At 39.9% G+C, this 26420-nt stretch overlaps 1 protein-coding gene across 8 annotated transcripts in view; it reads right to left on the bottom strand.

Annotated features, from left to right (window-relative positions):
* The window catches only part of camk2b2 (calcium/calmodulin-dependent protein kinase (CaM kinase) II beta 2), a 65317-nt gene that overhangs the window by 38477 nt on the left and 420 nt on the right, over positions 1 to 26420 (bottom strand). For all 8 annotated transcript variants that reach the window (XM_076886863.1, XM_076886864.1, XM_076886868.1 and 5 more), the window contains exons 2-6: positions 18521 to 18615; positions 17030 to 17089; positions 14759 to 14813; positions 14156 to 14221; positions 3460 to 3532 (exon numbers count right to left, since the gene is read on the bottom strand). In XM_076886863.1, the coding sequence (XP_076742978.1) occupies positions 3460 to 3532; positions 14156 to 14221; positions 14759 to 14813; positions 17030 to 17089; positions 18521 to 18615 (349 nt within the window). The remainder of the gene's footprint in view (positions 1 to 3459; positions 3533 to 14155; positions 14222 to 14758; positions 14814 to 17029; positions 17090 to 18520; positions 18616 to 26420) is intronic.

Genomic DNA, 26420 nt, shown 5'->3' with positions numbered 1-26420 from the left:
GTTTGAGGATGACCCTCTCCTGTTCCAACATGACTGTGCACCAGTGCACCGGGGGAAAAATCTAAACCTACATGGCCTTGTGTGAAAAAGCCCCTTAAATCTAATAACTGGTTGGGTCAGTTATTAGTAATAAACACCTTAGTTCAATGTTTTTGGGTTCTCAGTTTGACTGTTATTATTTATTCTTATTTGCCACATTTCTAAGTATCTTCTTTCATATATCTTTGTTTCAGTTTCTGGCTATTCTGCCTTTGGTTTTGTACAGTTATTTTATAATTTATATATTACATTTTTTTATAATGATTTTTTATTAAATGTGTACAGTCTTCCCTTTGTGCCCCATTGTGCCCATCTGTCTTTGATTTGTTCTAGCTGTTTTCCCCCACCGTTTCCCCTAGCCTCATTACTGTCATTATTGTCTCAGTCTCCTCTTGCCCCTCTGTTGAGTCACCCACAGTATGCTTTCTAGATTTCCTAGTGCGTCCTAGTATTACACTCCTTGTATAATTACTCTTTGTGCCTCCTTTTGCTTTCTGTTTTGGGATCATGTTTTCCTTTGATCAATCCAGCATTAAATATTCACCTTATGCTCACTTTGGTCTCCTGCATTCTGCACTTGGGTTGGAAAACAATTAACCAAATTCCACACAGTTGATAGTCACAGAGCAAGTTGACCGCACAAAGCACCCAGAGGGCACAACAATCTACATGGAAGAAAATGACTTAGACTGTTCTAGGTTTCTAGTCTACTCACAAAGACTGAGAGAAACAGCTGATATGAGGGCTTGGCCAGCTGCTATCTCAGCATTCGAAGGTATAAAATCTCACAAACCTCAACTGCTTCACTAGCTGGTTATTCCCACTTCTTACTCCCAGTTACTTCACAGTAATAGACTATTATAGGACAATTCAATTCAATTCAGTTCAATTTAATCTTATTTATGTAGCACCAAATCACAACAACAGTTCCCTAAGGGGTTTTATATTGTTAGGTAAAGACCCTACAATAACACAGAGAAAATAAAAAACAACAACAACAATCAGATGGCCCCCTATTAGCAAGCACTTTGCAGTGGGAAGGAAAAAGTCCTTTTTTAACAAGAAGAACTTCCCCAGCAGCCATGTGCCAAAACTGGTTGGTTTCAAGGGGAGGAAGACAGAACAAAAGACACACTCTGGAAGAGAGCCAGGAATGAATAATAATAATAATTACGTGCAGAGTAGTGTTTAAAAACATAGTGAGTGAAAGAAAGGTGAGTGAACACTTGTGCATTAGTGCACTAGTGCATTACACCCCGAGGAGCCTAAGGTTATTGCACTAATTCAGGGTCACCTAATCCAGACCTAAGAAAATGCTTTGTCAAAAAGGAACATTTTAAGCCTATAATCTTAAAAGCAGACAGTGTGTCTGTCTCCCAAATCCAAATTGGGAGCTGTTTCCACAGAAGAGAGGGCTCCTCAGGTTGTACAGGCTGCCTTAGTTTCTATATTTCCTGGGTCAGAGAGAGTGCTGATCTACCCAAGACCTTCCCTGAATCTGTGTCTCAGCAAGTGAACCCAGTGAATTCTGAACAAACTAGTCTAGCCAACTTGGAGCTTCCACTGTATCCTGCACTGGAGCTGCTGTGGACCCAGACATCAGAAAAGTGCACCCTGCTCAGCTCCCACAAGAGTTGACAGAGTCTTCTGAGTATCCTGAACCTCAGGGTAGGATTTATCTACTCCATTGGCCAGTAGCTGTGGGGTCCAACTAGCCCCCACAGCTACTTAGTCTCCGCCACTGGCCACCTCACCAGCTCCCTGAGCTGAATCATCTCTGCCAAGGCCTCTGTCCTTTGTCCTTTGATCCTGCCCCATGAAGTACACGGTCATGGAATAAAACATTTGGCAAGCTTTTCAAGACCATTTAAGGGGAAATAAACAGGCTTTCCAACAGCACAAGATTTATTAATTTTATTGAGTAATTTATTAATTATTATTTATTTATTAATTAATGACCAAACACAATTTTTTTTTACTTTTTGTACTAAGTTTATATAGTCTTAAAATCAATAAAAAGCCATCACACAGATTTCTGCTATAAATGTAATATAAATTGCTATATTAATGTTAACATACATTCTTGACAATATTTTGTCTTGACTGCATCATAGGGGCAGGGATAGCTCAGTAGGTAAAGTGGTCGCCCCATGATCGGAAGGCCGGCGGTTCGAATCCACTTAACGGCTACCCTGAGGTACCCCTGAGCAAGGTACCGTCCCTACACACTGCTCCCCGGGCGCCTGCTTAGTGGGCTGCCCACTGCTTCACTGAGTGAATGGGTCAAATGCAGAGAAAAAACAAGTAATTTCCCCATGGGGATCAATAAAGTATCCATTATTATTATTATTATTATTATCATCATTACAAAAGATTATTTGGGTTTTTTTTGTTCTTTATAGAGCTTTAGGTTGTTGTTTAATTATATGTTGGTTGGTTATTAACATTGTTTTTTTTTATTTGTTTATTTGCTACTCATACATACTGCACAAATCACTAAAAAATGTATGTAATTCAGTACAGCAGATATTGTTTTATACAGCTGCAGTATGTATCTATGCTGTAAGAAACAGCACATGATAATAAGAGGAACGCTTGATATACACAAAAAATATTCAAACATTCCTCTGTGAAGGATTAGTTACTTTCATCTGTGAACAGGGATTCATTGTTACCTGTTCAGATATACATACATATCCTGCTTAAACATGAAGCAGGTCAATGAAAGTCCAAAGGAACTTAATCAAAAGAACGTCAGCTGCGTGGTATACATCACTGCAGCACTGGAGGTGAGCAGACACAAGGTTTCCACCTGCTATGAAATTTCTCTTTCAGTTGTAGTCCACTCAAGTGCATGCACAAGACAGAACTTCAACATATGTGCACAAACACTCATGCACGTTTTGATAAATCCAGCCCATAGACATGCACAGACATGCTGGATATAAATATTTTCACTGCACTTACCAGCTGTCAATTACAACAGTCAGACAAAACACAGAACTATGGAGAACCGCTTACTGATTTACAAAAAAGTGAGACCACAGCCATACTGGGCCTTCATCAGGCAAACAGACAACATGACATCAGAAGATGATATCCAGACCAAACTGCAATACAGATGACAAAACTCAACAAAACGTAATCTGCTACACCACTCACATATAACAGTGGGAATTCCACATAGAACCTTTTTTTTTAAAAAATTGGAACACTGTTCATAATTAATAATTTGTATTAACATTTGGAAGGTATCATTCTTTTTGTGGAAGCTCTACATTTTTCCTTCATGGACTCTTGTCCCTGAGCTAAACCTGACCTGAACATAGTACAGAATGTTCCTTATACTGATTTTATAGCTGTGCAGCTAAAATTCACACACCTACATGGACACAGACACATGACCTGCTCGTGACTCACCTTGAGATCTCTGTGAACCACACCCATCTGATGGCAGTGGAGCACGGCCTCCAGGATCTGCTGGATGCAATGACTGCATGCAGACAGCAGGGGGAGCAGGTTAGTCTGAACACATTTAGCACATTGAGCCCCAACTGTCACAGGCACACATACATGTTTTCAGTGTAGGAACCAGCTCTCTCTTCCACACTCAACACGTTTGCACACACATATAAAAAAGTGTGAACCTGTCTGTGAGCTACACAGAGAGAATGCGTGCAGTTTGCTATTTTCTGCTTTAAAGAAAGTGCCAAATATTAGTCAGGCAGCGTAGGAGGGCTCTGCAGCTCCGTGTGGGAGACACTCTGTCTAACCTGTATATTTTTGTGTGTAATTTATTTAGCAGCAGTGATAACAAAGCCTTTGAGGAAAGGATTCTGCAAGTATTTAAAGTTGTCACTGCTGCCACTCTATTGACCTCTACTCCTTCACCCGTTCTCAGGTTTTCTCACTCACTCAGTCACTCTTGCTCAAAGTATGACAGTCCTAGGACCCACAGGAATTGTAAATATATTTCAGACTTCTAAAATAGTACAACAAGAGCTGCAAAAGCAGAACCAGAAGACAGGCAAGACAGGCAAGGGGAGACAAACAAACAGGCAGCAGGCACAGACAAAACTTGTATCAAATCACAGGCAAAAATTAAAAAACAGGACTATAAAATACAAGCAGCTCTTGTACAGCGGGTGCACAGCAATGCAACACAGTGAGACACACACACACACCTTGAGGTCCCTGTGCACTATGTCATGGTGGTGGGTGTAAGAGACACTGTCTAGAATCTGATGAATACAGTGACTGTGGAGACAGAACAACACAGTGAAGACCAGATAAAGGAAGCAACACGAGAAGGAAAGGGACCAAAAACATAGTAAGAAAGAGAAGTGGACAGAGAAGAGAACGGGAAGATCTGAGGCACAGAGGCTGTTGCAGGGCGAGGAAGCGAGGGAGTTGATGTGAGAAGCACTTTACATATTTCCTGATTTGACTAGACTAGACATATAGAGTTTTTTTAAATCTCCATTGCTAAGATTTCATTCAGTTCATAAACATATCTTTGTTTCTTCGTCTTGCTATTCTGTTTAAATTAAAAGTGAATGTTTAATCCATGTACATGGAGCTTTTCTAAAATGGCCTCCAGAGTGTGTAAACCTGAAAACACAGCTGCACTATGTGACAATGAGAGAAAAGGAGCTTTGTAGACCTGTCATCATATTGCTAACAAAACCGAACATGAAACTGTGTACTTTACAATTGTTGCTAAAACAGACTGTGTGTACAGTGGTGTGAAAAAACTGTTTTCCTGTTTTTTTGTCACACATTTGTCACACTTAAATGTTTCGGATCATCAAACAAGTTTAAACATTAAACAAATATAACACAAAATGCACTTTCCAAATAAAGCTGTTTATTATCGGGGGGGGGGGGGGGGAATCCATGCCTACGTGGCCCTCTGCGAAAAAGTGATTGCCCCCAGTAAATTTATGTTTTATAACATAAATTAACTGTGGTTTTTTACATCTTTGGAAAGCGGAGTTCACTTTCTTTAGTCACACCCACACACACATAACCTTAAAAAGATGGTTTATGTTCTAAAACCCTTTAATGTGGCTGAATTAGAACAACTCTGCAAAAATGAGTGGGCCAAAAGTCCTCCACAGCACTAGAAAAGACTGGAAAAGATTGCCAGTTATCACAAATGCTTAATTGCAGTTGTTGCTGCTAAAGGGTGGCCCAACCAGTTATTAGGTTTAGGGGGCAATTGCTTTTCACACAGGGCCATGTAGGGTTGGAATTTATTCCCCTTAATAAAAAAAAAAAAAAAAAAAAACTTTATTCAAAACAGCATTTTGTGTTTACTTGTGTTATCTTTGTCTAATATTTAAATTTGTTTGATCTGAAACATTTAAGTGTGACAAACATACAAAAAAATAGGAAATAAGGAAGGTGCAAACACTTTTTCACACCATGGCAAAAGACAGACAAAGCTACAGTAACATTACTCATTACTTTTTTGAAGTTGGATGGCACAGTTGTGCAGTGGTTAGAAATGTCACCTATGAAAGCTGTGATAAGCCCGCTGACTCTCAACTGGTAAGTGACTGAAAAAATGGACAGAAGGAAATTCTGAAGCCTCATGTTTGCAGTATTTTTACTGTTGCCTTCTTGTGTTTTTTTCTAGCTGAATATCACAGATTAGGTATGGACTTGAATAAGAAGTAAACAACACATCCATATGTGTCGATCCCAAAGTAGCTTTGCCATTTGTCAAAGCATATAAAATGGTTTAAAAATGGTTTAAAATGAGAAATTTTATTGAGTAATTATCAATAAAACAGGCTTTGGGTAGACTAAGACCACTAACACACTTAGCATATGAAATGACTTGATTATAGTCTATTGCAAACAAGGACATGGACAGCTGAGCTGGAGACCTGATAGTCAAGTAGTCATTCTTGTGATATTTCTTTAAAGTCCACTATCAAGGGCACATGCATTGTAATATAAATTCTCTGTGGACACAAAAAAGCAAGCATTTGCTCACTGTGTGATGATGACATTTACATCACTCAGAAGCAAGCATACCCTAGTGAATTTGTGAGTGTGGAAAGTATTATCAGGATTTAAGAAAGATTAGTCCCATTACAAAGACAGAAACTCAACATTTTCACCATAACCATCTTGGATTTTTGATATCCAATGTGATGAGCAAAGGGGGACTCTGACGGAGAGCATTCTGCCATTTACCTAAGTAGGCTTGCACTAATACACGATGGAGTCTAATGGAGTCTAAAACATAATTCACGAAATTAACCCTCTCCAGGCAGACGTTGCAGATTTGCAACAGTTAAGACCTAACAACCTGATTACCCCACATACATATTTTATGAGGTTTTTTTTACTCAGAAGTACCACTGCAGGACTTGGTTGTGCATTAGCAACACAAAACGTAATTTGGGCCTGAGAGGGTTAAGGTCGAACACAAGTTCAGTAAGGAAGATCTATATTCATCCATCTGTTTCCATTCCTGTGTGTTTGAGCTGGTAGTGTATCCTTTGCAACACGTCTGCTTTCCCACGATAAACAAACTCAATTCTGTCATCACTCTGGCCCATTCTTTTTTTGTTTTTTTTTGCCTGCCCTCTGTGAGCCAATCATTCTGTTTTCCATGCGCTTTAAACGTCATTGCTGTTTTATCACTCTGCCTTTAAGAAGCACATTCCTCCTCCCCATATCCACCTTATCCTGGCCACCACCAGCATCTAGGCTACATTCACTAGACTTTCCTCTGCTATGTAGCTTCATAGAAATTATTTGGTGATTCGATTCTAACTCTGCATTTCAAAAAGCATGTTCAGTTCTTCTTTTTAAAATAAATGTCCTTTTTATAGTCAGTAATACTTGAAACTACTTATTGAGACTGTACACTCATCAGTTTAGTGCAAATAACAGATCAAGGGATCAGAGCGCCATTTTCCCACAGATTTCTTACATGTACAACCATATTTCTTTTTGAAACCACAGCAATCGCCCCTTTGTGGCTTTCAGAAAGAATGTAGAGACACTTTTGCAATGCCTGTATACAGTAAAGTGTAAGCAATCTAGCTGTTGTCCAGTGTTGTCAAGGTGCATATCCAAATTGAAGACAAGTAATAACCAGCACTGAGGAATACATGTCCTGGCATGTATTCTTCAGTGCTGGTTGAAATATTTCTTTACTTCAATTTGACTCAGCTTCAAGGAAAAACGATGCAGTGATAGAGCTATGAATCAACATCAGCTTCACTTCTTGACTTGTTGGTGCACACAGTAAAGTTAGCTCTTAATTACCCAATAGTCAAATTAGCTATAGCAGCTAGTTAGATAGAAGATTCTGAACAAGGCTGAACAGGTTGCGAATAGGATATTGAGCTGTGATCAGCAGGGATAATGGATGCATGGACACATGGAGATGTTGCTGGCTATGCAGAGCAGCAGAGGAATAATAACTGCACTAAACAGAGATGTCCAGAATATGAAGAACTAAATAAAGAGTGAAATCTGGAGCAGAGCACCACAGAGGAGCAGAGCTGAGGAGGTGAAAGGCTGAAGACTGAGGCAGAGCAGCATGTATACTGGAAAAGAGAGATACTGGAGGACTTTAGTAATAATTCATTTCCTATTCTTCTTAAGAAACATAAGATATTAATTGTTATTTTCAAACTTTGTTATAGCCAGCTGTGCGGTCAGCTTTAAAATGCTGGTAGCACGGTGGTGTGTTGGTTAGCACTGTTGCCTCAGAGCAAGGTTTGAATCCACCATCTGGCCACAGCCTTTGTGGGGTTTGCATGTCCTAATCTGTAGCTGTTTTGGTTTTCGCTGGGTAATCTGGATCTCCCACAGTCCAAAGATATGCAGTTAGTAAGGTTAGGTTAATTGCTGATTCTAAATTTGGCCATAGGTGTGAGTGGCTCTCTGTTAACCCTGCGACTCTGCTGTATAAATAAAACTGAACTGAAATATTGGACTGTAAAGCTTAGATGCTTCCAGCACATCATTTGTAGCTGAACTTTGGTCATTAGTGTACCTGGCTGCATAGATAACCCTCAAATGTATTTACCACACTTCACTCCCTTTGGTTGTTTCTTCAGTTATGGTGTCTTGGACCCAGGGGTCTTAGTTTTGTAGAATCTTTATGTTTTCTTTTGGGGTTGTGATGTTATTTATGTTCTAGTCTTTATTATTTTGTATTGAGTATTATATTAAGTCTTTGTGGTTCTAGTCCACTGTTTCATTGTGAAGTCCGCTCCCTTCTTTCTTCATTGTGTCCCAGTCTCCTCTGCTTCTTATTCTGCGTAAACTCTATCTTGTCTGTGTTTTGTCTTCTGTCTGCATCAAGCTAGTGTATCTTTGTCCAGGGCTCCGTGTATATCTCTTGTCCTTGTCCGTTCTCATGTCTTAATCTGGGTTGCTATATTTGTTTACCTGCATTTCCGTTCCCATTCTCTGTTGCTTCCTGTTTTATTTTGGTTGCCTGTGTCTCGTCTCCAGTATGTTCAGTTTTGCTCTCCTTGTCTCATTAGTCTGTGATTAGTGTCCGCTGTGTTCCCACCTGTGGTCTGTTCCCTCAGTATTCTCTGTGTGTTTATATTGTCTCAGTCTTCCCTTGCCCTTTGCCATGTTCTCCTTCTAGGCTGTGTTTATCTTGCTGTACGCTCCATGTTGTCCATGTTCCCTCGTTTATGCCTATCTCATGAGTTCCTGTTTTCTGCTTGGTCAGATTTATTTTGTATAATGTATTTTATTGTCTTTTGCTCAGCAATAAAGCTGTTTTGAGTTTTGCATTGTTCTTTTGAAGTCCTGCATTTGGGTCCTAACCTGCCTTCTACACAGCCAACGTGACACATCGCTTCAAAGTTGAGATCATTTTAATGGGATACCCACCCATTTTGACTCGCCAAGAATTATATTAGTGGTTCTTGTATCATTGCTAGTTTCTTCCTGTGAGGGAGATAAAAAAATATGCCAGTTCTGCGAGTCTTTACCCATGGTGCAGACTAACAAAGAAAAATTAAAATGCAGACCTGACGATAGTGCTGGAGGAAAAAAATATACAAGACAGTGACAGAGTCATTAGGATTCAACCTCTGGGGATGGACCCCCAGGCCACGGACTGGTCTGTGAGTCGTTTGGTACCGGGCCACAAGAGTTGAGGCTCGGGTGTGAAATTTATGGTTTTCAGGGTTTTTATCATTATTTTTTAATCATTTTTATCATTAACTCGGTTACCCTGGGTCTTTTCCCGTGTGTTATGAATAAATCTTCTTATTTTTGGTACCGGTACTGGTTTTACTTTGTTGTATTTATCCACGACACCTTAAAGGTTGGTCCGTGAAAATATTGTTGGACATAAGCCGGTCAGTGTCACAAAAAAAGTTGGAGACCACTGATCCAGAGGACTCATTATCAGTTTTCTGTGGAATTATTTTACACACTCATTTGTGGTGGACAGAAATTCAAGTAACAACTACAGTATGTGAAAAGCTGACACATAAAACCAAATGAATCCATATGGTTGGACACCAGAAGAGGTTAAGTAACAGGAAATCTGTTTTTTGGTCATCTAGAGTGAGTGAGACATGAACAGGGTAGAGAAAGAAGGGAGAGACTGAGTGATTCTGCGTACAGATGGAGTACAGAGAGGAAACCATTAGTGAGATACTGTTGGACAAAAATCAAGACCTGCTAGTCACACACCCACACATGAACACACAGAGTGCCACACACACACAGACACACACATAATTTATGCAAAGAGAACAGGGGAGATTGAAGACAGCTGAAGGAAAGAACAGAGAATAACAGGGAAAGTAAAGGTTAAAATTAGAGGAATAACTTTCCTTATAGTTTAACACAAATTCCTATCTTTTTTTAAATATCTTTTGATCTTCAGATCTCCTTTAATTGGTTGAGAGACTTTTCAAACTGGCAAAGCATTAGTATAGCATTTGTTCATTAGAGGCAAGTTCATCCACACACCTCCTTTCTGCAGGTGTGTGGATGGATCTTTCTGCAACTTTCTAATATTACTCATTAAACAGAAATAAAGGCTGTGATCCAAATCTGTGATATTATATATATATATATATTTTAATAAAAAGACAGAAAATGTCTTGATGCATCCTTAATCAGCCAGGTAAAGAAATCCAAGAAAGCCGATTGTGTGCATCTGGATGATGCATTTCAACTGGAAGAAACATGTCATTACTCTGACAAGTGATTTGTTCAGTCTCAGCTGACAACATGTTTCCCCATATTTAGCACCACTGACTGTCTGTGAGTTCTGTTTCATTAAACATATTGTTTAACATACTGTTTAGTGATTAGTATGTATAAGTGGTTTGTGGTTGTATGCATCTTCCATCCAGTCAAGTTGCAGTTATGGTACAGTATATTGGGAAGTCATTGATGAGCTTTATTTGGGAAGCACCAAAGAGTAGTATTACCAATGTCATATCTGTTCAAACTGATTACAATTTATTATTCTGTTTGTGACTTATTGTTTTCTATAATGGCAAGCAAAGTGTTCTTGTTGAACATTACAATGTCAATGAAGTTTTAAACTGGACCATTTGGATATATAATGACCTTTCTTTTTTGAAATTTGGTCACATTTAGTGTAATTCCAGAGTTAGGACCCAGAGCAGTTTTTTTTGTCCTTAGAGTTTGAAGATTTTTTCAATTTAACTCAGTTTTATTTTTATAGTGCCAAAAAACAATTGCCTCAATGTGCTTTATGTTGTAAAACAACAAGTCTACAATAATAAAGAGAAAATCCGAAAAATCAGACAACCCCTCTGTGAGCAAGCACTTGGTGACAGTGGAATGGCAAAACTCCCTTTTAACAGGAAGAAACCTTCGGGAGGACCAGGCTCACAGACGGGTAACTATCTGCCACAACTGTTTGGGTTTGATGGGAGGGAGACAGGACAAAAGAGATGCTGTGGATGAGAGCCTGAGATTAATAATAACTTTTCACTTCAGAACTAAATGATCTAGTAAACAAAAACAGAAAGAAAACACACACACACCAACAGTTTCTCTCAATGACTTCAATTCAACAAAGTCCAGTGTATTAATAATTCAAGTGAATACCTTGTAAAATCCCACATCTAGTTAAACAAAACACAGTTAAAGCAATAATTACAGTTACCTGGGACTTATCAGGTGTTTTTTTTACAGCTCTATAGATATAACTAATGTTTTCAGGATTTGTTTTGTAATTATAAACCTCAGATTATGATCTGAATATTGAATACATCATTAAATTGCTCGACATCCTTAAACCTCCCACAAGATCAAATGAACACACTAGATAAAAACCCTATCTCTAATATACTCAATCAAATGCCCAATAATAAAATGCCTGTAACTGAAGGTTTCTCCAGTCACTTTGAAAGACATTTTAGACAATTTAACTCTATTATTTATAAGAATGATTTCAAAGAGTCCTCCAAAGTATGAATACAACACCTGATGACATTACTCTTGAAGCAAAAGATCCTTGATCCAGAGAACTATCAACCACTATCTCTTATTAATATGGTTAGGTTATTAAAATGAACTAGATAAAATCATACAATTTCTTATTCATCTTGATCTGAAAGGTTTTACCAAAAGTAGATATTCATCCACTAATTCCCAAAAACTTTTCAATTCAATACAGCTTTCAAACAACAATAAACACCATAATTTTATTATTAGACAGAGAAAAAGCATTTGATAGAGTTAAGTAGAAATTACTGTTTCCAACACTTGGAGAAAATTAATTAAATGACTGAATAAAGACACTTTACACTTCACTAAAGACCGCAGCCACCACCAATTAATTGAGTTCACAAAACTTCATTCTACACAATGGGACAGGTAAAGATGTCCTCTCTCGCCACCTCTCTTTGCTGTGTTTATTGAACCACTAGCAGCTACAATAAAACAAAATGGTAAAAGTATCCAAACAATCACTACTCATCACGTCTCTTCTTAACCTAGCTTCCACAACTTTTTCCCATAGCTGCATGGTGAGGCAAATCAACTCTATCCCCCTGTACTTACTATACCTCTGCACATTACTGTTGTTCTGGAAATCTGGAGCCAGTATACTTTATTACCATTCCTCAGTCATCCTCTCATTCTTTAAAACTGTGTTTAAAAAAAACTGGCCAAACAGTCCACTGTACTCTTCTATATACATCTCCATAACTCAACAGGTTTATCACTGTTTATCACTAGCACATTTCCGTTTCTCTCCTTAATCACCTTAACCTGCTGTGCATCACTTGCAGCTAAATCTTTCTGCTTAGCCAATCAGCAAAAGTAATTTTCTCTTTCCCTTGTGTCTATCTCACATACAACAATTCACTAAAAGCCTTTTCCTTTGCAGGCTCTTTCTTTGATGTACCCCAGCCTTCCAGTACTCCTGTTTACTTTCGTCATCTCCCTGACTTACTTTTTACTCTTTGCTATCCTCTGCCTTTGAATACTTTCCTGTACTTCCTGTACTTCCTTATTCCACCACCAAGTGTCCTTGTCCTCTTTAGTTTGTCAAAAGGCTAAACCAAATGCCTCAGTACTATCTGATAACTCTCTCTTACCACCCAGAGCTTTTCATAACTCTTCCCTGAACTCTGAGCAACATTCTGCTTTCTCCAACTTCCACCATTTAATCCTTGCCTCTGCCTTCACCCACTTCCTCTTCTTACTCTCCAAAGCCATCCTACTGATTACCGAAAGCCCTCCTGTTACATTCTACCCTGCTACCACCTTGCAGTTTCCGATCTCTTTCAAATTTAATACTGTCTGTCCTTCATTTCTGTTCTATATCAAGCACCTCCTCATCACACTCTCTACCATTACCTGTATTTGACCCCCTTTGCAAAGATTGCAAAGATTTCCATAACAGAACTTAAAGGTAAGGCAACTCTAAAGATACAGTCACCTTTCTCACTCACTATGTGTTAATAGACTTCTCTGCATTGACTCATTCTTGTTATTAATCCCTGGCTCTCTTTCACAGCATGTCTTTTGTCCTGTCTTCAATTCTCTCACCCAGATGGCAGATGGCCACCCCTCCCTGCTGGAGGTTTCTTCCTGTTAAAAGGGTTTTTTTCCTTCCCATTGTTGCCAAAGTGCTTGCTCATAGGGGGTGATATGATTGTTGGGTTCTTCTCTGTATTATTGTAGGGTCTACTTTACAATATAAAGCCCCTTGAAGTGACTGTTGTTGTGATTTGGCACTGTTTAAATATAAAATAAATTGACAATAAGGTATGGTAATTTATTTTCTGACAGCATAAACATCATGATTTGATTGATGATTATATTGTACTTTATTACTTTACCTAAATTACAATTTGAGGAATTACCACAGATAAAACATTTATATAATGCTTTTGGCAACATAATACAAAACTCCAGTTTTACTGTTGCTGCATAGACACAAAACAAACCCTGCTTCACTTGAAAACTTGATGGCTCTCACGCTATAATTGATTAATACTTCATATTTTATGTTGGAAGTATAACAGTCCAAACCGAATGTGAAAAAGATCACTCATTGTCCTGAATTGGATAACAGATGAATAAGCCAGAGTTAGGACGAGGATTGAGGGATAAATCTGTTTATGGAAAATAATAAATAGCTTAAAAAATCAGTTTACTGCATCTCTCATTCTACCTCTTCCCATCCTCCCTTTAACATTTCTGTCCCCTTCTTCTCTTCTCTCTCACGCCTTCACAAACCGCCTCCGCAGTCAAATTGATTTAAGTCTGCCTCCTAAGGGGGTTATGGCATGGGCATGTGTGCCTTCTGTACAGTTTTCTTGTATGTTTCAATCTGTCTGTAAATTTGGACTCTGGAGAAAGCTCCTCGCCCTCAATTTGCAATTCAGTGCACAGAAAATTGCGCAGAGGTATAATCCGTCAGAGCCACAGCCTGTTCTGCCAAAAAAAAAGAAAAAAAGAAAAAACAATGTGTCAAAATTATCTGCGTGCTAATGAGAGGAACACAACTCTCCAAGTTGCTGCTGGAGGACTGCAGAGGCTGGAGGACTGACATAGGCAGAGGATGAAGAAAAGATGAAGAAAAAGGGGTCAAAGATAATATTCACCAGGGGTTTACCTTGCATCTGCTTCACTGTAGTATTCTCGAGCCACAATATCCTCAAACAGCTCCCCTCCTGTCACTCTGAGAAATAGAAAGATGGAGGTTAAAATGGCAAATTATATAAATTTTTATTCTTTACTCAGACAGCACAAATGTATACACACACACACACACATGCAGGAGGGGGATGTCCTCATTAGGGGGAAACCCCGGTTGCAGGATTCACTCTGACTGTGTTGCCATGGAGACTGGCTCCAGTGCGGGGGAGTGTAGATCTAGCTGTGTGTGCACTAAAGCGGGAGCCGCAAGGAAGGGGGTGGGGGTGCTGTTATGCAATGGGGGAACTGCCTTGGAACCAAGAAGGGGGATGGAGACAGAAGAGAAAAAAGAAGAAGAGAAGAAGGAATGAAGAGATGCAGGTATAAAGAAAGAAATCATGTAAAGCAGTGGCATCACTGAGGAGACAGATGCCATAAGGACTGAAGGAAGGGAGTGGAAAATGAAGCACCATTGGAGAGGAAAGAGGAGGCAGAGGACAAGGGAGGGGAGAAGGGAAAAAAGAAGTAGAGGATGGAAGGAGAAAAACAGGAGAAGTAAAAAAGAAAGGAAGCAACTCACAGGTCAAAGAGGAGATAGTGGAAGCCTTCCTCAGAGATACTGTCATGAAGACGAACTGCAAGAGGGATATCATGGTAAATGGTAAATGGCCTGTATTTATATAGCGCTTTACTAGTCCCTAAGGACCCCAAAGCGCTTTACATATCCAGTCATCCACCCATTCACACACACATTCACACACTGGTGATGGCAAGCTACATTGTAGCCACAGCCACCCTGGGACGCACTGACAGAGGCGAGGCTGCCGGACACTGGCGCCACCGGGCCCTCTGACCACCACCAGTAGGCAACGGGTGAAGTGTCTTGCCCAAGGACACAACGACCGAGACTGTCCAAGCCGGGGTTCGAACCGGCAACCTTCCGATTACAAGGCGAACTCCTAACTCTTGAGCCACAATCGCCCCCCCCATATCAGACTAATTAGGTCTGTTTTAGGACATTTTTTTATTCAGGCTGCTATAAAGCACATTTATTAAGGCCTTTCGGCACTATTATAGACCAAATGAGCCCATATATTTAAGACATACTGGTAAGAACAAACAATAGATATTGCTTTAGCTTTTTCTATTTCTATTTTTTTAACTGACGAATATTTTTCCACAAGAACTGATATTTCATATTGCTAAACAGCTGATCAGCTGATCAGTCAACACTAGTGCTACTCTGGGTAGCAAAGGACATTGCTTATTCACTGATATGAATTAGGCTGTTAATTTAGGCCAATATAAAATGAGATGCAGATTTAGAGTGTCTTTTGGAGTGTTATAGGTTTATCTTTCAAATGATGTATCATTTCTCTTGCATAGTGTTAAAGCCATATGGCAGCATCTTGTCCATCACAAGGCAACCACACCCTAAAGCACACCCTGCTTTATTTTTTTTTATCACAATTAATGTCTGTATAGCCAGTGTATAGAAATGAGATCCCAACCAGAAGTTTGTGAAGTTACATTTTAAATATAAAAAGTTAAACATTGGGGCCTTTCATGCATTCATTATTGACAATTTCTCCATTAAGCAATTCACTAAAGCCTATTTCCCATTTATGATGGCTTATCAATAAAAATCTTAAGCTGACAGATTTAAAAGTGAAATATTTTCAGTGTTTAAATAGTCTAAATAAAAATCTGAAATACATTAAAGAGAGTTGAAATATTTTTAGTTCACCTCTAACAAAAGAATTAGTTTAATATAACTTAATGAGTTAAAAATGCCCCATTTTATGTCAGCATCTCCCTGTATGGTTTGTTTGTTTTTTTAATTTTTAGAAACATACACAGCATTACTGTTTGTCTTGCAAAACTTCAGTGCAAAGACTTTGAAGTTCACATTGCACGTCTTTCTTTGTGCATTGTTAAGAGGATCATTGTGCACTCTTCTGATTTTTCTGATGATAGTCATCAACCCCACAACTCACTTCACTCAGGGTCACAGATGTTAAACAATTAATATTAACAAAGAACAACTTAGTATGACTGTATATATAATTCAATAGTTTAGCTAACTCAGTAAGATTGCTAATGCAAAGGGCTTACATTAACACATTCTGATTAAGCCTCATCACGCCCACTAACATGATGTTGTCAGATACATATACAAAATAGACAGCTGTACAATAGAAATAAGAAAAGCAAAACTAAATTCATAAGTATTGCTCAGTTCCAATGAAGCTTATGCGTAAATTCAGTGAGGAAGATCTGTAATCTCTTATCTCATTTCCCCACACTGTTAAACTCAATTCTGATATCATTACTCTGTCCAATAATATTCTTGCCTGCTGTCTACAAACTACTTATGCTCAATTCCGTGCATTTTACATACACTCCTGTCTTTGTATTATTCAGACTCTCACTCTTGCCCAATTATTTTCTCATCTGCCTTCTTTGAGCCAATCAGCCTCCGCTTCGCATGATTTGAATCTGTGCTCTTCGTCTATCCTCCTTTCAGACTTTCGTTCGTGCAACCCACCTCTTCCCCAACTCCACCTCAGACACCTGTGTTTTCAATGGGAGAAATGTTTCGTCACTCATCCAAGTGACTTCTTCAGTCTCAGCTGACTGCAGGTTTCCCCAACCTTAAGTTCTCATTAGAATTTGCATATTAATAATCAAGGAACTGACCTCACAGCCCATTGTTCATTCACCGGGGTGGTTTCCGTTATTGTACTGTTTATAAGGTTGGGGGAACGTGCAGTCAGCTGAGACTAAAGAAGTCACTTGGATGAGTTATCTTTAAAAATGTAATAAACAGAAATCTGAAAAAAAGTCTCACCAATGTTGGGATGCTTTAGCAATCTGCAGATCCTGGCTTCCCGCTCCAGTTTCTGATGGTCTACAAGGAAGTAATGCTATGTTAGTTTGCGACAAAACAAGCAAAGCAAGAAAACGCCACTGTGGTCAAAACGAATGGCAAGGAGAAGAAACAGGAGAAAAAGGGGGATGATATGACAGTAAATGAAACAAGAAAATAAAGTAAATAAAACGCGTTGAGAAATGAAGAATGGGGAACAGAATGGGGTGCGAAAACAAGAAAGTAAGCACACAAGAAAGAAAAGGAGGGGAAAAATGAGAAGAGAGGAAACATGGAATGAAAAACAAAAAGAAAACAGGGAGAAAATAGGAAAGGAGAGGACAAAAAACAAGGCAGAAAAAGAAAACGATACCAAAAACAACTGGAGAGGATGTGATATGACAAGAAAAAGCAAGAAGTAAAACAAGAGAAGTGATAGAAGGGGAAACAAGAGAGAAAAGTCGAGTTAAACAATTATAGAAGTGAAGAAAACATCAGTGCAAAGGAGAGGAAAAAACAGGGACAGAAAAGACAGAAGATACAAGGGAAGAAAGAAGAGAGGAAAAAGGGAAAGGAAGAGGAATGGTGAAGAGAGAAGTAGACAGAAAAGAAGGAAGAACCAGCAGCAAAAGCAGAAAAACAACATCAGAGGAAAGAGACTACAGGAGAAACATATCAGGAATGACACTGCAGAAAGAATAGAAAATAAAAATAGGTAGACAAGAAAAAACCAAGACAGGCATAACAAGGGATAAAATAGAGGAGAAAAAATACAGGTAAGGAAATGACCAAAAGGTGAAAAAAGTAACCAAGGAAAGTAGAGAAGGAAACAAGAAGAGCTTTGGTTCAACTGAATGTTTTGCTTGGAGGTTAGTGTAAGAGATCCAAGTAAGTCTCTGTGCTGTAGGCAGCTAGTGTTGCCCTACAGTTCAGACACAAGCATCTGTATCAGTTCTGCACACAGAGGAACAAACAATTTCAGCGGAAACATTCCTGAACCTGAGACAGAACTGGTTGTATTTTTAATAAAGGTTGTGTGAGGCTGACACTCCCACAGTCCCACCGATGAGCTAATTTCTGAACAGCAATAACACCACTGTATTTTTAGCTGCTTTCAGAGGTGTTTTGTATTGTCTTTCCTTTTTTGTCAGTGTTATGTTGGGAAAAGTAAAAAAAACAAAAACATAATGCAGCTGTCTCATAGTTGGACTCTCCTTGTAAGTATTTTTTGGGGAAATGATTTTCAAAGCACAGATTAGTTATCGTGCTGTGGATTATGACTGAGCCTATCATCTGCCTCTCTCCGAGAAACAGACGTGAAGGCTTCACACTCTGGAATCAAACAAGCGCTAAAATATGCTAATGTGAGCCTTTCAAATCTGGGACATACACATGATGATGACATGATGTCTCTGCTTCTTCAAATTCCTGAAAATGCAGAGAGTATTTGATTGCTTTGTTTTTCACTCTCACCTCTGGCCGAGAGCTTTTTGGTATTGATGATTTTGGCTGCATACTCTTGGCCTGTACAAAGTTTGACACAGCGACGCACCACTGAAAAGGCCCCCCTGGGGAAAAAAAAAAGACAGGAAACAGGGGGTGAGAGGCTGCTGTATAAGCTTGGTCAGCATCAATAGGGACATCATAGCTGTCCAGCTGACCTCACTGTCATTCTGGACTCTTTTCTGTCTAATCTAATACAGAGTATTATCCAAAGGTTTTAGGTACTGAAGCAGAAAGGTAGAAAATCAATCACAGCTGTGTTAACCTGATGCCATGCAGACACAGGAAGGACGTGCAAACTTACAGAAAGGCCTCAGATGGTAGATTTGAATCCTGGACATTCTTGCTGTTAGGCAAGCATACAAACCACCCATCATTTCCGACATAACCATGTATCTCAGTGAGCACTATTACCTAACCTATTCCTAAATCCAACCACAGCCACATAAAAGCATTATTTAAGACATAAACGTTGTGTCCAAGAGAAACAGTGCAAAGATGCCTTTTCCTGCAGTAGTAACTCACTTTTAATTACTAATTTTAATTTGATGTCAGATTAGTTTAAGCACTTTTTTAATCCAAGAAATGTATCTATTAGATAGAGTGAAATTAGTTATACAATCAAACCCTATACAATGTAGCCTTTGTTGCAGCTCTATTTGTTTATCTATTCCATCCATCCATCCATCCATCTTCATCCGCTTTATCCGGGGCCAGGTCGCGGGGGCAGCAGCCTAAGCAAAGAGGCCCAGACCTCCCTCTCCCCAGCCACCTCCTCCAGCTTATCCGGGGGAATACCAAGGCGTTCCCAGGCCAGCCGAGAGATATAATCTCTCCAGCATGTCCTGGGTCTGCCCCGGGGCCTCCTCCCGGTGGGACATGCCTGGAACACCTCACCCAAGAGGCGCCCAGGGGGCATCCTTGTCAGATGCCCGAACCACCTCAGCTGGCTCCTTTCGATGTGGAGCAGCAGCTGCTCTACTCTGAGCCCCTCCCGGATGGCCGAACTTCTCACCCTATCTCTAAGGGAGAGGCCAGCCACCCTTCGGAGGAAGCTCATTTCTGCCACTTGTATCCGCGATCTCGTTCTTTCGGTCACTACCCACAGCTCGTGGCCATAGGTGAGGGTAGGGACGTAGATCGACCGGTAAATTGAGAGCTTCGCTTTTACACTCAGCTCCCTCTTCACCACGACGGACCGGTGCAGCGTCCGCATTACTGCAGCTGCAGCACCAATCCGTCTGTCGATCTCCGGCTCCCTTCTCCCATCACTCGCGAACAAGACCCCGAGATACTTGAACTCCTCCACTTGGGGCAGGAACTCATCCCCGACCCGGAGTGGGCACTCCACCCTTTTCCGGCTGAGAACCATGGCCTCAGATTTGGAGGTGCTGATCCTCATTCCCGCTGCTTCACACTCAGCTGCGAACCGTTCCAGTGCGAGCTGGAGGCCTTCACCCGATGAAGCCAACAGAACCACATCATCTGCAAAAATCAGAGATGAGATTCTGAGGCCACCAAAGCGAAAGCCCTCCGCCACTTGGCTGCGCCTAGAAATCCTGTCCATAAAAATTATGAACAGAACCGGAGACAAAGGGCAGCCCTGGCGGAGCCCATCACCCACCGGGAACGAGTCCGACTTATTGCCGGCAATGCGAACCAAGCTCTTGCAACGGTTGTATAGGGACCGAATGGCCCGTAGCAATGGGCCAGACACCCCATATTCCCGCAACACCTCCCACAGGACACCCCGAGGGACACGGTCGAATGCCTTCTCCAAGTCCACAAAACACATGTAGACTGGTTGGGCAAACTCCCATGCACCCTCAAGTATCCTGGAGAGGATAAAGAGCTGGTCCAGTGTTCCGCGACCAGGACGAAAACCGCATTGTTCCTCCTGTATCCGAGGTTCGACTAACGGACGAACTCTCCTTTCCAGCACCCTGGCATAGACTTTCCCAGGGAGGCTGAGGAGTGTGATCCCCCTGTAGTTGGAACACATCCTCCGGTCCCCTTTCTTAAAGATGGGGACCACCACCCCGGTCTGCCAGTCCACAGGTACTGCCCCTGATCTCCACGCAACATTGCAGAGGCGTGTCAACCAGGACAGCCCTACAACGTCCAGAGCCTTCAGGAACTCGGGGCGGACCTCATCAACACCAGGGGCTATTCTTTTCCAAAAACAAATTGTGAATATGTTGAGAAGAGAATAAATTAAAATCACAAGCCTAAATTTTATTTAGGTCTCATATTTTGATCACATTCGGTTGGGTGTCCTGGTCAATGGTCAACCACAAATCATTAAAAACATCACTATCTCCTCACACAGGGAGTATAGTAATGGACTGGTTCTTATATAAAGCGCTTTTCTACTCATCTGAGCACTCAAAGCGCTTTACACAACTTGTGCATTCACCCATTCACACAAGCACATTTTTTTAAAGTGCTTTATAGCTAACATTCACACGCATTCGCACTCCGATGGATGCATCGGAGAGCAATTTGGGGTTAGTATCTTGCCCAAGGATATTTGGCATGCAGACTAGGGGAAGCCAAGAATCAAACCACCAACCTTCCGATCAGTAGATGATCTCCTCTACCACCTGAGCTACAGCCACCCCAAGAGTATATTTCATGTTTTCTCTTAACTATTCTAGATTAGTTCCTCTCTTACCCAATTAAGTGCTTCAAATTTATATTACTTAGATTTTTCTGTAATTAGCAGGTAATGGATCTGACTGCGGAACCAAGGGACACGGTACTATTATTTAGTATCTACTGTGGATAACAACATAGGCCCTCTCTGAAGTATACTCTCCTTTATTGCTTTATTTGCTAAACAGGAGCATAATAAATTACAATAAGAGCACAGTGCTGTAAAAATATTTTAACTTATAGTGACTGACAACATAAACTGATCAGGTAAGTGTTTAGTGAGGGCCTAAATATAGTAAGCAGTTTTCGTATAGACTTCTATATAACATAGGTTCTTTTTGCAAACAGAGGAGCCTCCTTCCCTGCTGGCCATTGGAAACAATGGAGATTTATGACATTTTCACACCGGCTTCACTTTTCAGACCCAGAAGACGTGTCCGTTTTTTATACTTTACACATTCTATCATCAGATCACATAACATCCAGTGTGGAAATTAAGCCTAGGCTTAGGATAGCCTGGCTGATTAAGGCAAGTTCTAATATGGTCTACTACAATGACACTGGCATGAAATATCATTATGTTCAGGATTGATAGGCTTCTTTTTCAGTGTTGGTGCTACTCCAGCACCAACACTCAAAATGTGTTCTTCTTCTTTCGGCTACTCCCTTTAATGGTCAGCACAGCAGATTATTTTCCGCCATCATCCACTCGTCCTTGCATTCTCTTCTGTTACATCTACCTTCTGGATGTCTTCCACATTCATAATTCTCTTTGGTCCTCTTTTCCATCTACATTCACTATCTCTACATCTTCGTCTTCACTGTTACCTGTCACCTGTATTCCTTTTTGATTCTATTGACTTTCATTCCTCTTCTTTCCAGTGCATATCTCCACCTCTCCATGCTCTTTTCTACCTACATATTCCAAAGATCACTCACTGTCCTCATACATGTCTTACACCATCCTCACACACATCTCTGCCACTTCAGACTTCTTCATACTGCTACTCATTCATTGTCACCTCTCTCTTCTTAACCTAGCCTCAACAACTCTTAAAAAGTAAGGGCTCTTATATTGTCTGTCTGTCTGTCTGTCTGTCACTGCACTGTCAAACAGACAGACAGCAGAATACTTTATTAATCCCTAAGGAAATAATGTATAATGAAGGCAAATGTACTTCTCATTGTTTTTGACATTTTACCTTCTCATAAGTTAACCCTTTGTTTTTAAAGATTGTATTAGCCTTCATTTGATGGCAAAGCTGACGATTGACAGGAAAGGAGTGACAAAGTGCAAATGGCCACAGGTTAGACTCGAACCCCGTCCACTGTTCTCTGACCATCTAGCATATGGTTGTCTGCTCACCCACAGAGCTACTAACCGTACTACCCACTGTTTTAGACGTAAAACACCTTTTAGTGAAGCTAAAACATGATCTACACCATTGAGAATCTAGACATATTCCCAAATGGAACAACAGTGTATCTTGTGGTTACAGCATTTATACACAATAACTTTGGGTTTGTTTCTCTTATTATTTACAGTCGTGTCTCCTTTACAACTTGAATAATTCCAGTAATTTCAGCGGCATCAAACAGGAAAGAAAAGCCATCAATTTGAAGTACCCTGAGTGTGTGCATTTTAGAGTTTTTGGGGGCCACATTTGCTCTTCAAACTCAATAGAGACCAACAGAAATAACCTCCTCTGTCATTTCTCAGAGCTAATTTTATCTCACCTCAGTATTGTTATGCAATGAAACACTCACACTCCCCTCAGAGCCCATGCATCTCACAAGCTCTCCAACATGAATATATTATGGGGAGACAGGGTGACTAAGCATGACACTTGCTGACATCCCGCTGGTTGGTGGGAAAGGCAGCAGAGCTTAAACATGACAGGTTATCTGCAGGGCAGGTGGGAATCAGCTGGAGTGCTGGATCTGGGTCTAAAACCTGGATTAATGTGAGTGTAAGGTCTCTTACCTAATCTGCTATCTTTTCCCTTTTGTCATATAATAAAAATGGATGTCATATAGCCAGATAGAAAACTTTTAGTAGTAAGTCTATTCCTTCATATAATAATAACATAATGGCAATCTTCCTGGAAATTCCATGTGGTAATCAAGAATCTGACATGGGGTTAACAATTTTGGTCATTAATAATGCTAATTTCTACAGTGTTTGGATACTGGAGTCTACAGTTTGTTTACACATGAAGCAAGCTGCTAATTTGCCAAAACTAAAGTCCATTTCCAATAAATGCAGCTCTAAAAATTATTGGCATCTTGTAATCTACAAATATGCAAAATTAGCCATTCATAGTCACTCATGTTGGGTTGTTTGGCCACAGTAGATGCATTTGGCATAGAACAAAACCAGCTTTTCAGGAGAAGAACTTGATAGTCATTGAGAAACACGGTAATGTAAATGTTACTGGCTTGGAATTCTTTGAATTACTGCATATACATTAGGGGCATCACAATGGCCTGACAATTAAAGTTAAACATGGAATCACAGACTGTATGTATCAGATGAATTTAAGTAAAAATTTAATTATAGTAAAAATAAAAAATTGAAATAATATTTAATTAGTGCTAAAAAATTTCTTACACTATTAAAGCATTAGTGTATTACTGAACCACTTTTTTCAATTCAACTTTATTTATATACCACCAAATCACAGCAGCAGTCATCTCAAGGCACTTGATAATGTGAGGTAAAGACCCTACACTAATACAGGGAAAACCTCAATAATCAGATGACCCCCTTTGACCAAACAATTGGTGACAGTGGTTGGTGACAGTGGTTAATAGAGCAGAGATTAATAATAACTAATGACTAAATGCAGAGTGGTGTGTAAACACACAGTGAATGAAGAAAGTGAGTGAACAAGAAACCCTCAATGCATCATGGGAAGCGTCCAGCAGCCTAGACCTATTCATGCATAAGTATGGGAGGATTCAGGGTCACCTGATCTAGTCCTGACTATAAATTTGATCAAAAATAAGTTTTAATAAGTTATAATAAGTTTTAGGTCTAATTTTAAAACTGTCTCCCAAATCCAAACTGGGAACTGGTTCCACACAAGAAGGGCCTAAAAGCTCAAGGCCTCTCATTCTACTTTTAAATACCCTGGGAACCATGTGTAAGCCAGCAGTCTTTGGGGGATGTGCTATATTTGGATAAGATGGAGCCTGATTATTCAAGACCTCATACGCGAGGAGAAGAATTTTAAGCCAATATGGCAGAAATATGCTCTCTCTTTTGTAGCCTCATTTATCTTCCCCACAAAGTTCAAATCATCTCAAACTGGTTTCTTCAAGATAACAATGAGTTCACTGTACTCAAATGATCTCCATAGTCACCAGATCTCAATCCAGTATAGCACTTTTTGGGAAGTGGAGAAATGGGGGATTAGCATCATGGACGTGCAGCTGGCAAATCTGTAACAGCTGTCTGATGTGTCATTGCTGGTTTTTGTATTTCTTAAGGACATGATTTTCAGACACTGTTCATCTGCTGTAGGTAGTGTTTTTAAGCCTGCCACTTTTCTTACTCCATACCTACTTACTCTGCTGTGATATTTTCCATAGATTCAACTAAAGAAACTTGAACTATGCTTTTGCAACAGGCTCCTAGCAATAAAGTGCCTAAGATTCCATTTAAAATTGGTTCTTTGTTTAAGTTTCTGTTATGTAGATGACACTCTGGTTAATCTTGTCTGCCTTTTTATACTTGAATTCATAATGTATTAGTGTCAAGTGGTTTCACAAACAAAAGAATCATTTTCTGAAAAGGATCAGGTACAAGGACTGAACTAAAATTCGGTAAAAAAGCAGCCAATGTCCAAAAGAAAAAGTCTGAAAGAGCTTCAAAATATGTAGAGAACTAGTGCTTCCGAGGCTGGCTCCTTTCAAGCTAAATATAAAGACATAAGGGATGACTCGTGACTGTACCGTATAGTCCTAACATTGGTGAGTTTTAATTACAGCATAATAATGCATTATATCCAAGGGTTCAAATGTGCCTGTGTCTGAATTTAGGGTTATCCAACCTCCAAAATCACATTTTAGCCATGGTTATATTTTATAGTTGTTAAAGGCTTCAAAAGAAATGCTGGATAATATTTAAGTACATCAGAACTGTACTTAACTGCAAAACACCTAAAAATAATTAGCACTGAAAATCAAATTCATTGTTAGCTTTAATCCAATATGCTACTTAGAAATAAGCCTTATGTCACTGACTGCATTCAATACTTTTACTCTAAATACATATTTGTCTGGTCATTGAGTATTCAATGCAGTACCTTTACTTATACCAGAGTTGGGGTTGATTGGGTGACCAAGGTCACTTGGTGTGAGTCAGGGAATACTCATCAGCAAATCTTGTTTTTACATCTGCATCGCACATTCAAAACCAAATTCATAAACCTGGAACACAGCAGACATGACAACACAAGCAAAATAAAGCCTCTATTATCAGCAAGGGCAGCTGCTGCTGGTGTGACTATTGTCTTTAAGTTATCACTTCACGCACACACACACACACACACACACACAAAAGATCACCAAAAAACAACTGAACTTAAAATAAACATAAAATGCTCATACTGTAACCAACCACAGCAATCACAATAAGCTTTTTTTCTCACTGTGCCTGGCTATTGAATAAATGTTCCTGTGAGGCAAACATTGCAGAGAGATCCTTTCTACCCACGCACAACCTGACAGAGACATTGAGTCCACTTTGCCTCTACCCACTGGGGCACCCATAGCCTCTTCAGTTTCAATTTGTCTGCATCCTATTAAGGGCCACACATCCTCACTCCCTCATCTTTTTTCCTTATTAATCACAAGACACACCTCATTAGATTTGCAGTAGATCAAGGGCAGTAGCAGCATTATTCTTTGACATCTCTGTTGAGCTTTCTGCCACTGTGATTAAAGACAGCTGATGATGATTCCAATCTGTCCCTCATATTAGACCGCTTTGTCCCTAATTAGCCTGGGGCGGGGGTGCCCTTAAAGTATTTCTTCACACAGAATCTGACAATCTTAAACACCATCACTGGTTGGCTCATGCATTTCAAGAAGTCCACAAAATACGCCCTGCACTGAGGATTTAGGTTTAGAGCTAATTTTAGTTGCTCCAGACCAGCGTGCGTTTGTTTTGGAAGGATGGAGCTGCAATCATCACCGCAGATGTGCAGAC

Source organism: Maylandia zebra, linkage group LG7 (assembly GCF_041146795.1).
Source record: "Maylandia zebra isolate NMK-2024a linkage group LG7, Mzebra_GT3a, whole genome shotgun sequence".
Taxonomy (NCBI): Eukaryota; Metazoa; Chordata; class Actinopteri; order Cichliformes; family Cichlidae; genus Maylandia; species Maylandia zebra.
The sequence above is the reverse complement of the archived record's forward strand: the minus strand, read 5'-3'. Positions and strand labels throughout refer to the sequence as shown.